Source organism: Aegilops tauschii, chromosome 5 (assembly GCF_002575655.3).
Source record: "Aegilops tauschii subsp. strangulata cultivar AL8/78 chromosome 5, Aet v6.0, whole genome shotgun sequence".
Taxonomy (NCBI): Eukaryota; Viridiplantae; Streptophyta; class Magnoliopsida; order Poales; family Poaceae; genus Aegilops; species Aegilops tauschii.
In genome coordinates this window covers 476,334,876-476,347,945 of record NC_053039.3, presented here as the reverse complement: position 1 = coordinate 476,347,945, position 13,070 = coordinate 476,334,876, and the positions used below count along the sequence as shown (strand labels likewise).

Here is a 13,070-nt window from a genome sequence, read left to right as displayed (position 1 = left end):
CGTCTTGCCATCTCCGAGCTCACACCTGGTTGACTGAATAACTAGCTCCGGAGAGGATTTGAAGCATCGCCATATGGCGGTATCTGCATTATGTACTGTAAGTGGCAGTTCTGTACGACAATATGTTGACGCGAACCACTGGTAGCACGGTACGTTGCTGGATTGTAGTATCTTCGTCATTGCTTTGCATATCATTGCCCTGTTGTGTGCTCCGAGATCCCGTACTCCCAATCCTCCGTTCTATTGCGGCATAGTCACATAGTCCCATGCCACAAGACACTGTCCTCCCTTTGCTTGGTTCTTTCCTTGCCATAAGAAACCCCTTATGATCTGCTCAAGCTGTTGTATAGACTGTTTTGGCCATAGTAAGCAGCCCATGAAGTAGCTGGGTATCGTCGCTAGAACGGCATTAATCAAAGTGAGCCGTCCCCCCATGATAGGCCAACCAACCTGACAAACGTTTGTCTACTTTGTGAATAACAGGAATTAGCAGTCCGTGGGTAATCTTGTGTGCAGATAGGGGTAATCCCAGGTAGGTGCATGGGAAGGCAGAAGACTGACATTGTAACACTTGTTCAATCTGTTGGAGAGAATGAGGGCAAGTTTGAGTGAGGGGAGTCAAAAACTCAGATTTACTAAAGTTTTGGGTTTAGGGGATCTGCTAGTTTGCTGCCCTAAATATTACTTTTACTCCAAGTTTGAGCTTTAGGGGATATGTTAGAGATACCCTTAGTGTATCAATTGTGCATTTAACTCATAAGGTGTTTTTTTAGATTTTTCTAAAATCTGACGTCAAATTTTTAAGAATTATATTATCACGTCATGACAATTGTCATGCCGCTTTACTACAATTTGCCATAATAAAAAGTTTGATTTTAATCTGACGTCAGATTTTAACATTGTCGTTTTTTTCAAGTCACGAGCCGGTTTCTCGTGAAGTCATGGGCCTTCGTTTGGGCCTTCTCGATAAAGAAAAGTCGAGAGAAATGCTCGGTTTCCTTTTCCACTCCGGCGAAAATATCTCCGCTGCAAGCGATTTGCACCACACAGGTGTCCAATGGCCAGCGCGCGGCGCCCACCGCACCGTTTAAGCGGCTGTCCGTCCCTCTATCTATATATGGCGACGAGAGGAGAAATGTGGGGGGACGAGGTCGAGCTTCTGGGTGTGAGGTAGCCGTGTGTTCATTTTCCCCACCGTCCGCAACCACGAGTGTGAGCGGAGGGTTGAAGGCCGGTTGCCGTGGTGTGCCGATGGTGAGCATTGCGCACCGGGGCGCACGCTGGCAGCCCACACGGTGGCGCCGCACGTCCAGACGCGGCCAGGGTGTGGCCAGTAGGTCGCCTCGGCCCGCACCGGCGCCGGTGGCCGGAGCGCCGAGGTGGAGACGGCAGCCGCGCCGCGCGCACGACGAGCCCGAGAGCAAGCGTAACGATGCCCGGCGCGCGCGCGCGCTAGAAGGCCTAGCGAGCCCGCCCAGTTCGTGGCCTCTCTGCCGCGGTCTTGCGGCAAGCGCGCCAGACCTCGCTCGCTCGTTCGTGGCGTCCGCAGGTAAACGGAAAAGGCCGTACAGGCCGGATCCTCTCCTCCTACAACGGGCTGAATCACAATGGCACTGCTCTCTCGTACTAGGAAGTTCTGGGCCGATTGTGATGGCTCGGAGCTGGCCCAGAGCCCCCTTCCAGGCGACCTCGATAGAAAAATCCCCATGCCTCGTCCTCTCCCGTGCAACCGCAACAGACAAGGCACGCCGCGTAAGCTTTCCCCGCTGCAAAAGCTCACCGTGCCGCATAAACAACTGACCTCGCAGGCGAAAAAGAAAGCGCGTGCGTACGCCCTCCTCACCCGGGGCGTCGACAGCGAGGCCGCCGACCTCCCCGGGGGGAAATATCCCGGTCGACCACGGCCACTGTAGACGCATCGCATCACGAGGGCTCGCCACGCGGCCAGCCAACTTGGCGCGCTTTCCGCGCGGAGGCGGCGGTCAATGGCCGCCCGGTCCCGCCCGGCTGGCGCAAAGCGACGCCGGCAACCTGCAATAAGATAAGCGGCTACTTGTTCGACCCTTCCAGAACCATCGCCCCCCTCCGGGCCTTCCAGAACGCTCCCCCGCCACGTCACAGGATAAGCCCCTCGGATGGTTCCAATCCTTCCAGAACCGTCTCGATCTTTCGGAATTGGAAGCCCGGGTGGGGTTGGTACGGGCTGTATAAATGGGCGGTGACCGTGCGCCTCTTCTGACGAGCTCGCTCAAGCGCCTCAAGTACGAAGCCTAGAGGGATAGTACTGTACTTTCCTCTCCCTTCTTCTCCGTCTGCGGTCTGGTCTGGTCTGCTCTGCTTCTTCTCTCTCCGTCCTTGTTGCTTCTCTCTTCTTGTACTCTCCGATTTTACATTTGGCCTCCTCCAACCCTCCTCTTGCAGCTGCTTCTGGGCGTCAATGGGGAGCTCTGCCATTTTAGGAGAAGCGGAGATCCCCTGAATTGGTCAATCAGCATTGTTAGTTCAGACGATTGCTCAAACTTTGACTACTACAGATTCTTTTCCCCTTTATTTTGCAACGACCTTTGGGTAGCCCGTAATTGATTGCTAGTCTTGTGGTTCTGAATTTTGTTTTTGGTATTCTGATTCAGAAACTTTCGGGTTTGCTTCTTTGGAGTCTGGAGGGCGACATTTTTTTTCTAGCAAAGATCGCCTTCGGTTAATTTTGGCCGGTTCTTGATTCTTTCTGGACCTCGTTTTCCTTGGTCCGATCGATTACCGGTGCTCAGTAATCCCCTCTGTCCAATTTTTCTCTAGAGTTTGTTTGGTCGTTTGATCATGGATCCCTTTCACGGCATTGTGAAAGAGGAGGAATTCGACTTCGCCGGAGCTGCAGCGGATGGCTACTCGCCGTCTTCCTGGGGCTCTTCCCAATCTTCCTGGGCCGGCGGCGGCGCCTTGGCAGAGCTGCCGCGGCCGATGGACGGCCTCGGCGAGGCGGGCCCCACGCCCTTCCTGAACAAGACGTACGAGGTGGTGGACGACCACAGCACGGACACCATCGTGTCGTGGGGCGTCGCCGGGAGCAGCTTCGTGGTGTGGGACGCCCACGCCTTCTCCATGGTGCTCCTCCCCCGCTACTTCAAGCACTGCAACTTCTCCAGCTTCGTCCGCCAGCTCAACACCTATGTAAGTTTCTGCCGATCAGTGCACGCATTGTTCTTGCCGTACCAGTGTCCATCCATCCATCTATCCATGGCGATTGATTGGCAAAATGTGATGCAATGTAGCTCGAACGGAACCTAATTGGTATTGTTCCAGAAAAACTCAACCCGATTGGGTTGTTTGTGTTGCATCGCAGGGGTTCAGGAAGGTTGATCCGGACAGGTGGGAGTTCGCGGCGGAGGGGTTCCTGCGGGGCCAGAAGGAGCTGCTGAAGACGATCAGGCGCCGGCGGCCTCAGTCGTCGCCGTCTGGCACGCCGGCGCTGCTGCTGCAGCAGCAGCAGGGCCAGCAGGGGGCGTGCCTGGAGGTGGGGCATTTCGGGCCCGAGGGCGAGGTGCAGCGGCTGCAGCGCGACAAGGGCACCCTGATCGCGGAGGTGGTGAAGCTGCGGCAGGAGCAGCAGGCGACGCGAGCGCAGATGCAGGAGATGGAGGCGCGCCTCGCCGCCACGGAGCAGAAGCAGCAGCAGATGACGGTGTTCCTGGCGCGCGCCATGAAGAGCCCCAGCTTCCTCCAGATGCTGGTGCAGCGGCAGGACCAGAGCCGGCGGAAGGAGCTCGCGGAGGCGCTCCTCTCCAAGAAGCGCGGCCGCCCCATCGAGTACCTCCTCCCCCGCAACGGCGAGACCAGCAGCGCCGCAAGCTACAGCGCCGCGGCGCGAGGCTACGGCCCTGGTCTCGCCGACGGCAGTGACGGCAGGCGCGCGGACGGCGAGGACACGGAGAGCTTCTGGAAGGAGCTGCTGAGCCTGGGCCTGGAGGAGAGGCATCGGGAGGCTGGCGGGGGCGGCGGGGAGGCGAGCGGCGCCGAGGTGGACGACGACGTGGACGATGAGGTGGACGAGCTGGTGCAGAGCCTCTACCACCTCAGCCCGAACCGGCCCCACAGCCACCAGTGAAGGAAGAACAGAAGACAGAAGGTTCTAGAGCGAGAAATATCTGCTGCCGCTTGGAGAACAACGTAGGGCCGCAGCCTGACAAGTGACAACCCCAGCAGTGAGCGAAAGAAGATAAGAAGGTTCTAGAACAAGAAGTTTCCGCTGGAGAACGTCGAACGTCGTGGGGTAGACCGTAGGCGTAGTGGTGGTGGTGGTAGCGGTAGTGCTGCCTCCATGCCCCCATGGGCGTTGGGGGCTGGTCTGCTTTGTTCATTTTCTATTGCTAGTTGTAGTACCTGACATGTTGTCGGGGCCCCGCGGCCTGCATGCGCAAGTTGCCCGAAACAGAAAGGGGCCAGCGCCTTTTGCCTGGCGTGGTGGAATAATGCTCCGAGGCTTTACCGGATTAAGTACTCCAAGTTGGACGTAGATCGATCCATCCATCCTGGTTCGTTCCCGACCGACGAGGCCATGGAAGGGGCAAAGGCAAAGCGAGTGCTAGTAGATACTCCCTCCGTTTTAAAATAGATGATTCAACTTTATACTACTAACTTTACAAAGTTAGTATAAAGTTGGGTCATCTATTTTGGAATGGAGAGAGTAGATTGCAGCAGAAGTTACACGAAGCTAGTGGAGCTCGCTCGGCGTTTTCATGGTCGTACGGGAAGAAAGTCTGGAATGAAAAGGAAAGGCTGGCTTGTCATCGTCAGCGGGTTTGATTTTCCCCATGCGCGCACCACACCGGCGGTTCTCGTTCAGACTGCGCCGCTGCCCCGTTCATCCTCCCTTTCACCCACCCCTCTCCCGCTCGATTCTACTGGGTCCGCGTTGCTGTCGGGACTCCGGAGGTGCCACGCTGCGTCTACTTTGTTTGGATGGATGCAGTGGCGGGTAGGTTGGATTTGGCGAGCTTTCACCCACCCCTCTCTCTCCGGGGGCCGCGTTAACGTCTAGGCCACTGTTTCGTTGTACCATTGCTGATACCACGGCAACAGACTAGTACGTCGGAAAGACCCAAGTGCTCTGGAACAGCGACATGAGCCACCGTGCCCTGAACCTCCTCACGCTTACCGTATGGTCTTCTGTGGGGCAGCGCAGTGTATAACCAGTGAGGAGTGATTGTCATGGCGAGGTGATCATGCTCGGTGTCAAGGTCAACACCGTTCCTAGCTCCCACGCTGACGGTGTGGCGTCGTTTCATGCCTGGACTGGACGAGAGGGTAGGATTCCTCTTCGCCAGTTGAGGGGGAAGACGTAACATACTCAGACAAGAGCGTGATCCACCTCATGGCACTAACTTGTAAGGGCTTGTACAGCGCTACACGGTGGACGGGTGCCTCAAGTGCCACCTAGGTTCGGATGGTCCCAGATTGACGCAACGTGCTGCTGGTAGACTAAAGCTACATCCTGCAGAAGAGCCAGCCTCCTCGTCCAAAAAACAGAAAAGAGATGCAAAAAGCGGTAGGGAGAGAGATCTGCTGCTTCTCCTCTTCTAGTCTTGGAAATAAAGGAGTAAAAAGTTGGAAGAGAGAGATGAAAATGGAACCCACCAAAGATGATAGCTTGGGACCAGTAGATTGGGCAGATACCGGATGAAGTTACCGCCTCACCGTCTCTGGAGGGCATGGGGCAGCACCAACCGATGCCTCCGTTGGCCATGCCCTAAGCGGACCTGATTCTGCACATCAAGCCGCACTTTTTTTTTCTGTATTTGGTACACAATAATATATGTTACTCTTTTTTTTGAATTTTAAGGCATTTTTTAGAAGTATGGTATAGTACTTTCTCCTGTTGCCCGCTAAGTAACTCTCACAAATAAGACTGACTCAACTAACCATGTTGTAAGTTGCAACGTCTAGGGCGTTTAATAAATATAAATATGCAATTTGCACCATTTAAAATACATGCCTATTTTACATAATAGAGTTTTGAAACAAATAATAGTTTAAAAAAATGAGAAATGTTATGTATGTGAAACAAAGTATTCTAACATGAAAAGCTGTGGTCCGGTTCGAAAATACAGATTATTTGTTTTTCATAAAAACAAGAACGATAGAATGCACTTAAATATCGATCTGATGTTCGATGTATGGCAGCCCTGGAATGTATAGCAGCCCTGGAATGTATAGCAGCCCTGCAGCCAACGAACGGTTCACTTGACGATCTTTCCGCACGAACGTCTTCGTTCGATATAAAGCCCCTCACAGCGTGAATCCCATGTCGGACAGGTCTTTTGCTAGGCCTACTGACCTAACACAATCCCGTTTTGCACAGAAAAATTTAAAAGGTAAAAAAAATTGTCCAAAACTATTTAATGTACAAAACAGAAAATCACAATGACACGTACAGTAACTATTGTCATGACTATTCTGCTCCATTTGGAAATACGCAAAAGTATGTCCCTTATTTAAGATCTCTTAAGATCAGCTATTTTCTACTCCCTCTGTAAACTAATATAAGAGCGTTTAGATCACTATTTTAGTATTCTAAACGCTTTTATATTAGTTTACGGAGGGAGTAATGTGATAAAGGTGGACGCTGTACTTGTCTGAAAACAGAAACTATGATGATTCACATTACTGGCTTGCTGTCCTTTGGCGGGAAAGCTAACAGGTGAACTTGCTCAACATAAAGTGGAAGGAAAGTATAGTAGAGATATTACTCGCTGTCTGAGAAGATCTACTTGAGACCTCTGAACCAACTTCATTCCACAGGAACGAAAGCTGAATGAAAGTACTCAAACTTCAAACTCCTTGCTAACCGATAAAAGGAATGAAGCTTAAAGGACTATATGACTAGTTCTTCCACATCCTCGCCACCATTCATAAGGCTTTCAAGGAATATTGAGATATCTACAGAAAAGAGAAACAAACATTCTTAGTTGGTCCACTATTAGCGAGGCATAAAGTCTTCACTTCATCAGTCTAGGAATAACACTAAAGTAGCACCCCTCACTACATTCTTGTTCACTGAACATATATCTCTAAAGAACAGTGCACTGGTACACGATATGATCTATCGTCATGACCCATGAACTGAGCTTCTCACTAATCGAAATGGTCCTATGTGTACACAAATTTATTGCCATGTTGTATACAATTTTTTTTGTCAACATCTACTACATTGCCAAAAAATCATGCATAGTAAAATTGCCATGGCCAATGTAGAGAGGAAAACTTATAGAAAAATTGCCATGATGTAGAGCAAAAAAAAACACAAAAGCGGTGTAAGTTTGCCATGATAGTGCGGGCTATTTTTGAACATATGTTTGCCTTACCTAAAATGGCATACATGAAAGTATAGCCATGCATGAGAAACTAAAAATGTCATACCTTAAACACATACAATTAAAACTTAGCAATTATGTTTGAACCTAAGTTGCAATTGTTTCGTAAAAATATGATGGAAAAAATAAATTATTTTTATGAAAATATTCCCGTGAAATAAAATTGCCATGCGATGTTCAATATTTTTTCCCCTGGTTTACAAGAAAGAACTTAGAATGGTTTGTTTCAACAAATGTGTCATGTTCCCAAAAATTAACGATGGTGCAAATAATGAATTTGCCATGGTACCATAAATAAATTTGCCATGGCCAACTATGTAAATATGTCATGATAGAAAACCAAAAACAATGTACCATGTATTGTTCCATAAAATTGCCATGGTCCAAATGAAAGAAATATGCGATGGTTCAAAAAGTAACTTTTCCATGGTTCATAAAGTATATTTGCCATGGCCCGTAAACTAAATTTTTCATGTTGCAAAAATATCGTGGAAAAAATTTGATTGCGCTTGCAAAAATCAAAACAATTGGGGCCTACTAGCGGCCCATTAATTTAGAAAATGTGCCACTAACAACTTTTTTGAAATTTTCATTTGAGTAGCATTGTGAGCATTAATAAATTTATAAATTTGCAATGTTTTGGAAAAAAAATTGAAATTGCCATGTGACTATAAGGAAAAAAAGTTGAAAAAAATTTCATGTGTGTAGAACAAAAATCATATAGTTGCCAAGGGAGTCTTTTTTTATGTGTTTAGAAAAGAAAGTGTTTTGAAATTGCCATGTGACTATAAAGAACAATTTTTAAAGTTGTCGTTTACGTAGAATAAAATTTGTAGAATTTCCATGCGTGCATTAAAATATGTTCCAAAATTTGCCATGTTTACGGAAAAAGTGTTCTGAAGTTGCTATGTGACCTTACAAACAACTTTCCAAAATTTTATATCAGCGGAGAACAAAAATCCTAGAGTTTGCCATGTCAACATTAGAAAATATTTTATTAATTTGCCATGCTTTGATTTTTTTTCCATATGCCATGTTCAAATAATTTGCGTAGTATGTACAAAAAATGCTCGTGGTAAAGAGAATTAACTATGTTATCTAAAATAAATACCATCATGCACACGAAAAACACTTGCCATGATTCTAAAAAATTATGATAGTGGCAAAATGATGTGTGTAAGTTTACCATGATGGCAAATACGATGTAAAATTGCCACAATGAATAGTAACCAATTACCATCGCAAAACACATCTTAATTCATCATGGAGACATTCAAAACATAAATTGCCACGGAACACACCATAACTTGCATTTATTATTATTATTATTTTACATTGTAAACTGTTAACATGGAAAGAGTGCAAACTTAATTGCCATGCTATGATGCACAAAAAAATATTTGCCATGATTCTAAAAAAGGTTTCACTATCACGATCTATTGTACGATTTTACGACTTTGCATTCTAAACTAACCACTCTGATACTATGATTTTGGTTAATAGAATCTACGTTTTCACGATTCTAGTAGTTAAGATTATATGATTGGCGTCGGAGCTCCCATACGATCCAGAATCATGATTCGGACAACATTTTTCTTAAAAATGATAATAGTGGCAAAATGTGTGTAAGTTTGCCATGATGGCAAACACGGTGTAAAATTGCCATGATGAATAGAAACCAATTACCATGGCAAAAACTCATCTTAATTCATCACCAAGACATTCAAAATATAAATGCCATGGGGACACATCATAGTTTGCATTTTGTTATTTTGACTTTGTGAAATGTTACTATGGCAAAAATGCAAACTTAATTGCCATGGACAGTTTACATGATGAGCATTTAGTTTACTAAAAAATGGTTGTTGTTAATCCATATTGAACATGTATAGCATTCAATTGACTGAAAATCCATGAAAAAATTGTAGTGGATCGAAATGCAGTACCTTTGTTTCTTTGCCTCTCCTGAAGCTAACACCCTATGTTGAATCTCCTCCCCAAGATGGACATCTACCGCTGTCCGATACGTCTCAAACGTATCTATAATTTTGATTGTTAAATGCTATTAGGTTGTCATATTTTTATGCTTTATATGCCATTTTATATTATTTTGTGGAATAACTTATTAATTTAGTGCCCAGTGTCAGTTCCTTTTTTTCATGTTTTTGGTTTCGCAGAAAATCCATACCTGGGAAGGTCCAACGTCATGAAAATTTATGAGGATTTTTTCTTAACTATATGCAACACCGGAAACTTCGGGGAGAGACCAGAAGACCCACGAGGCTCCCACAAGCCCGGGGGGCGCGGTCCTAGGGGGCGCACATGGGCAGGCTTGTGGGACCCACGAGCACCCATTTGTCCTAATTCTTGGCCTGTAAATTATGTGATTTCTTGAAACCCTCAGAAGCAAACCCGAAAGAATTTTATCACCGTCGCAAGCCTCTGTTCCGTAGCGATCCCATTTGGAGGCCTTTTTTGGTGCTCCGCCGGAGGTGGAAATCATTGGGGAGGCCATATTCATCAACCTTGCTGATGTCTGCTAGAAGCTACGTCGGTATTTCCCCAAAGAGGAAGGGATGATGCAGCACAGCGACGGTAGGTATTTCCCTCAGTGATGAGACCAAGGTTATCGAACCAGTAGGAGAACCAAGCAACACAACGTAAACAGCCCCTGCACACAAATAACAAATACTCGCAACCCGATGTGTTAAAGGGGTTGTCAATCCCTTTCGGGTAACGGCGCCAGAAATTGGCACGTGGACGGGAGAAAGTTGTAATAGATTGAATAAATAGATCGCAAATAAAATAAAGTGCAGCAAGGTATTTTGCATTTTTGGTTTAATAGATCTGAAAATAAAAGGCAAACGAAAAGTAGATCGCAAAGGCAAATAATATGAGAAAGAGATCCGGGGGGCGTAGGTTTCATTAGTGGCTTCTCTCGAGAAAATAGCAAACGATGGGTGAACAAATTACTGTTGGGCAATTGATAGAACTTCAAATAATCATGACGATATTCAGGCAATGATCATTATATAGGCATCACGTCCAAGATTAGTAAACCGACTCCTGCCTGCATCTACTACTATTACTCCACACATCGACCGCTATCCAGCATGCATCTACTGTATTAAGTTCATGGAGAAACGGAGTAATGCAATAAGAACGATGACATGATGTAGACAAGATCTATCTATGTAGAGATAGACCCCATCGTTTAATCCTTAGTAGCTGCTACCTCTTGAGCACTGCGTTGGTTTTCCCTTGAAGAGGAAAGGGTGATGCAGTAAAGTAGCGTAAGTATTTCCCTAAGTTTTTTTGAACCAAGGTATCAATCCAGTAGGAGACCACGCGCGAGTCCCACGCACCTACACAAACAAATAAGAACCTCGCAACCAATGCGATAAAGGGGTTGTCAATCCCTTCACGGTCACTTACGAGAGTGAGATCTGATAGATATGAGAAGATAATATTTTTGGTATTTTTATGATAAAGAGTAAACAAAGATGCAAGGTAAAATAAACGGCGGAAGAAATAGCTTGTTGTCGGGAGATTAATATGATGGAAGATAGACCCGGGGGCCATAGGTTTCACTAGTGGCTTCTCTCAAAATAGCATAAGTATTACGGTGGGTAAACGAATTACTGTCGAGCAATTGATAGAATTGAGCATAGTTATGAGAATATCTAGGTATGATCATGTATATAGGCATCACGTCCGTGACAAGTAGACCGAAACGATTCTGCATCTACTACTATTACTCCACACATCGACCGCTATCTAGCATGCATCTAGAGTATTAAGTTCATAAGAACAGAGTAATGCTTTAAGTAAGATGACATGATGTACAGGGATAAACTCATGCAATATGATATAAACCCCATCTTTTTATCCTCGATGGCAACAATACAATACGTGTCGTTTCCCTTTCTGTCACTGGGATCGAGCACCGCAAGATTGAACCCAAAGCTAAGCACTTCTCCCATTGCAAGAAAGATCAATCTAGTAGGCCAAACCAAACTGATAATTCAAAGAGACTTGCAAACATAACCAATCATTCATAAAAAAATTCAGAGGAGATTCAGATATTGTTCATAGATAATCTTGATCATAAACCAACAATTCATCGGATCTCGACAAACACACTGCAAAAGAAGATTACATCGAATAGATCTCCAAGAAGATCGAGGAGAACTTTGTATTGAGATCCAAAGAGAGAAAAGAAGCCATCTAGCTAATAACTATGGACCCGAAGGTCTGAGGTAAACTACTCACACATCATCGGAGAGGCTATGGTGTTGATGTAGAAGCCCTCCGTGATCAATGCCTCCTCCGGCGGAGCGCCGGAAAAGGCCCCAAGATGGGATCTCACGGGTACAGAAGGTTGCGGCGGTGGAAATAGGGTTTTGGCTCCGTATCTGATGGTTTGGGGGTACGTGGGTATATATAGGAGGAAGAAGTACGTCGGTGGAGCAACGAGGGGCCCACGAGGGTGGAGGGCGCACCCAGGGGGGTAGACGCGCCCCCTGCCTCGTGCCTTCCTCGTTGATTGCTTTACGTAGACTCCAAGTCCTCTGGATCACGTTTGTTCCGAAAATCACGTTCCCGAAGGTTTTATTCCGTTTGGACTCCGTTTGATATTCTTTTCCTTCGAACACTGAAATAGGCAAAAAACAGCAATTTGGGCTGGGCCTCCGTTTAATAGGTTAGTCCCAAAATAATATAAAACTGTATAATAAAGCCCATTAAACATCCAAAACAAAATATAATATAGCATGGAACAATAAAAAATTATAGATACGTTGGAGACGTATCAAGCATCCCCAAGATTAATTCCTGCTTGTCCTCGAGTAGGTAAATGATAAAAACAGAATTTTTGATGTGGAATGCTACTTAGCATAATTTTCAATGTAATTCTCTTATTTGTGGTATGAATATTAAGATCCGAAAGATTCAAGATAAAAGTCTAATATTGACATAAAAATAATAATACTTCAAGCATACTAACTAAGCAATTATGTCTTCTCAAAATAACATGGCCAAAGAAAGTTATCCCTACAAAATCATATAGTCTGGCTATGCTCTATCTTCACCACACAAAATATTTAAATCATGCACAACCCCGATGACAAGCCAAGCAATTGTTTCATACTTTTGGTGTTCTCAAACTTTTTCAATCTTCACGCAATACATGAGCGTGAGCCATGGACATAGTACTATATGTGGAATAGAATGGTGGTTGTGGAGAAGACAAAAAAGGAGAAGATAGTCTCACATCAACTAGGCATATCAACGAGCTATGGAGATGCCCATTAATAGATATCAATGTGAGTGAGTAGGGATTGCCAGGCAACGGATGCACTAGAGCTATAAGTTTGTGAAAGCTCAACAAAAGAAACTAAGTGGGTGTGCATCCAACTCGCTTGCTCATGAAGACCTAGGGCATTTTGAGGAAGCCCATCATTGGAATATACAAGCCAAGTTCTATAATGAAAAATTCCCACTAGTATATGAAAGTGATATCATAGGAGACTCTCTATCATGAAGATCATGGTGCTACTTTGAAGCACAAGTGTGGAAAAAGGATAGTAGCATTGTCCCTTCTCTCTTTTTCTCTCATTTTTTGGGCCTTCTCTTTTTTGTATGGCCTTTCCTTTTTTTTTTGTCCGGAATCTCATCCCGACTTGTGGGGGAATCATAGTCTCC

General features: G+C 45.8%; 1 protein-coding gene across 3 annotated transcripts; it reads left to right on the top strand.

Annotated features, from left to right (window-relative positions):
- The first annotated feature begins 1,147 nt into the window (after positions 1-1,147).
- On the top strand, positions 1,148-4,510 carry LOC109786495 (heat stress transcription factor A-2a). 3 transcript variants are annotated; one of them, XM_040390872.3, is made up of 4 exons: positions 1,168-2,327; positions 2,422-2,496; positions 2,797-3,168; positions 3,341-4,510. In XM_040390872.3, exons 3-4 carry the CDS (start codon positions 2,818-2,820, stop codon positions 4,100-4,102), a joined length of 1,113 nt encoding a protein of 370 aa, XP_040246806.1. In that variant the 5' UTR covers positions 1,168-2,327; positions 2,422-2,496; positions 2,797-2,817; the 3' UTR covers positions 4,103-4,510. The 3 variants fall into 3 exon arrangements, with proteins under 3 accessions (XP_020200657.1, XP_040246806.1, XP_073354280.1); XM_020345068.4 differs by lacking the exon at positions 2,422-2,496 and having other exon boundaries at positions 1,148-1,549; XM_073498179.1 differs by lacking the exon at positions 1,168-2,327 and having other exon boundaries at positions 2,371-2,496.
- The last annotated feature ends 8,560 nt before the right edge of the window (positions 4,511-13,070 follow it).

Coding starts and splice junctions, on each gene's coding strand:
- LOC109786495 (XM_020345068.4), top strand. CDS start 2,818: ATGGATCCCTTTCACGGCATTGTGAAAGAGGAGGAATTCGACTTCGCC. Junction 3,169..3,340: donor TCCGCCAGCTCAACACCTAT/GTAAGTTTCTGC, acceptor GTTGCATCGCAG/GGGTTCAGGAAGGTTGATCC.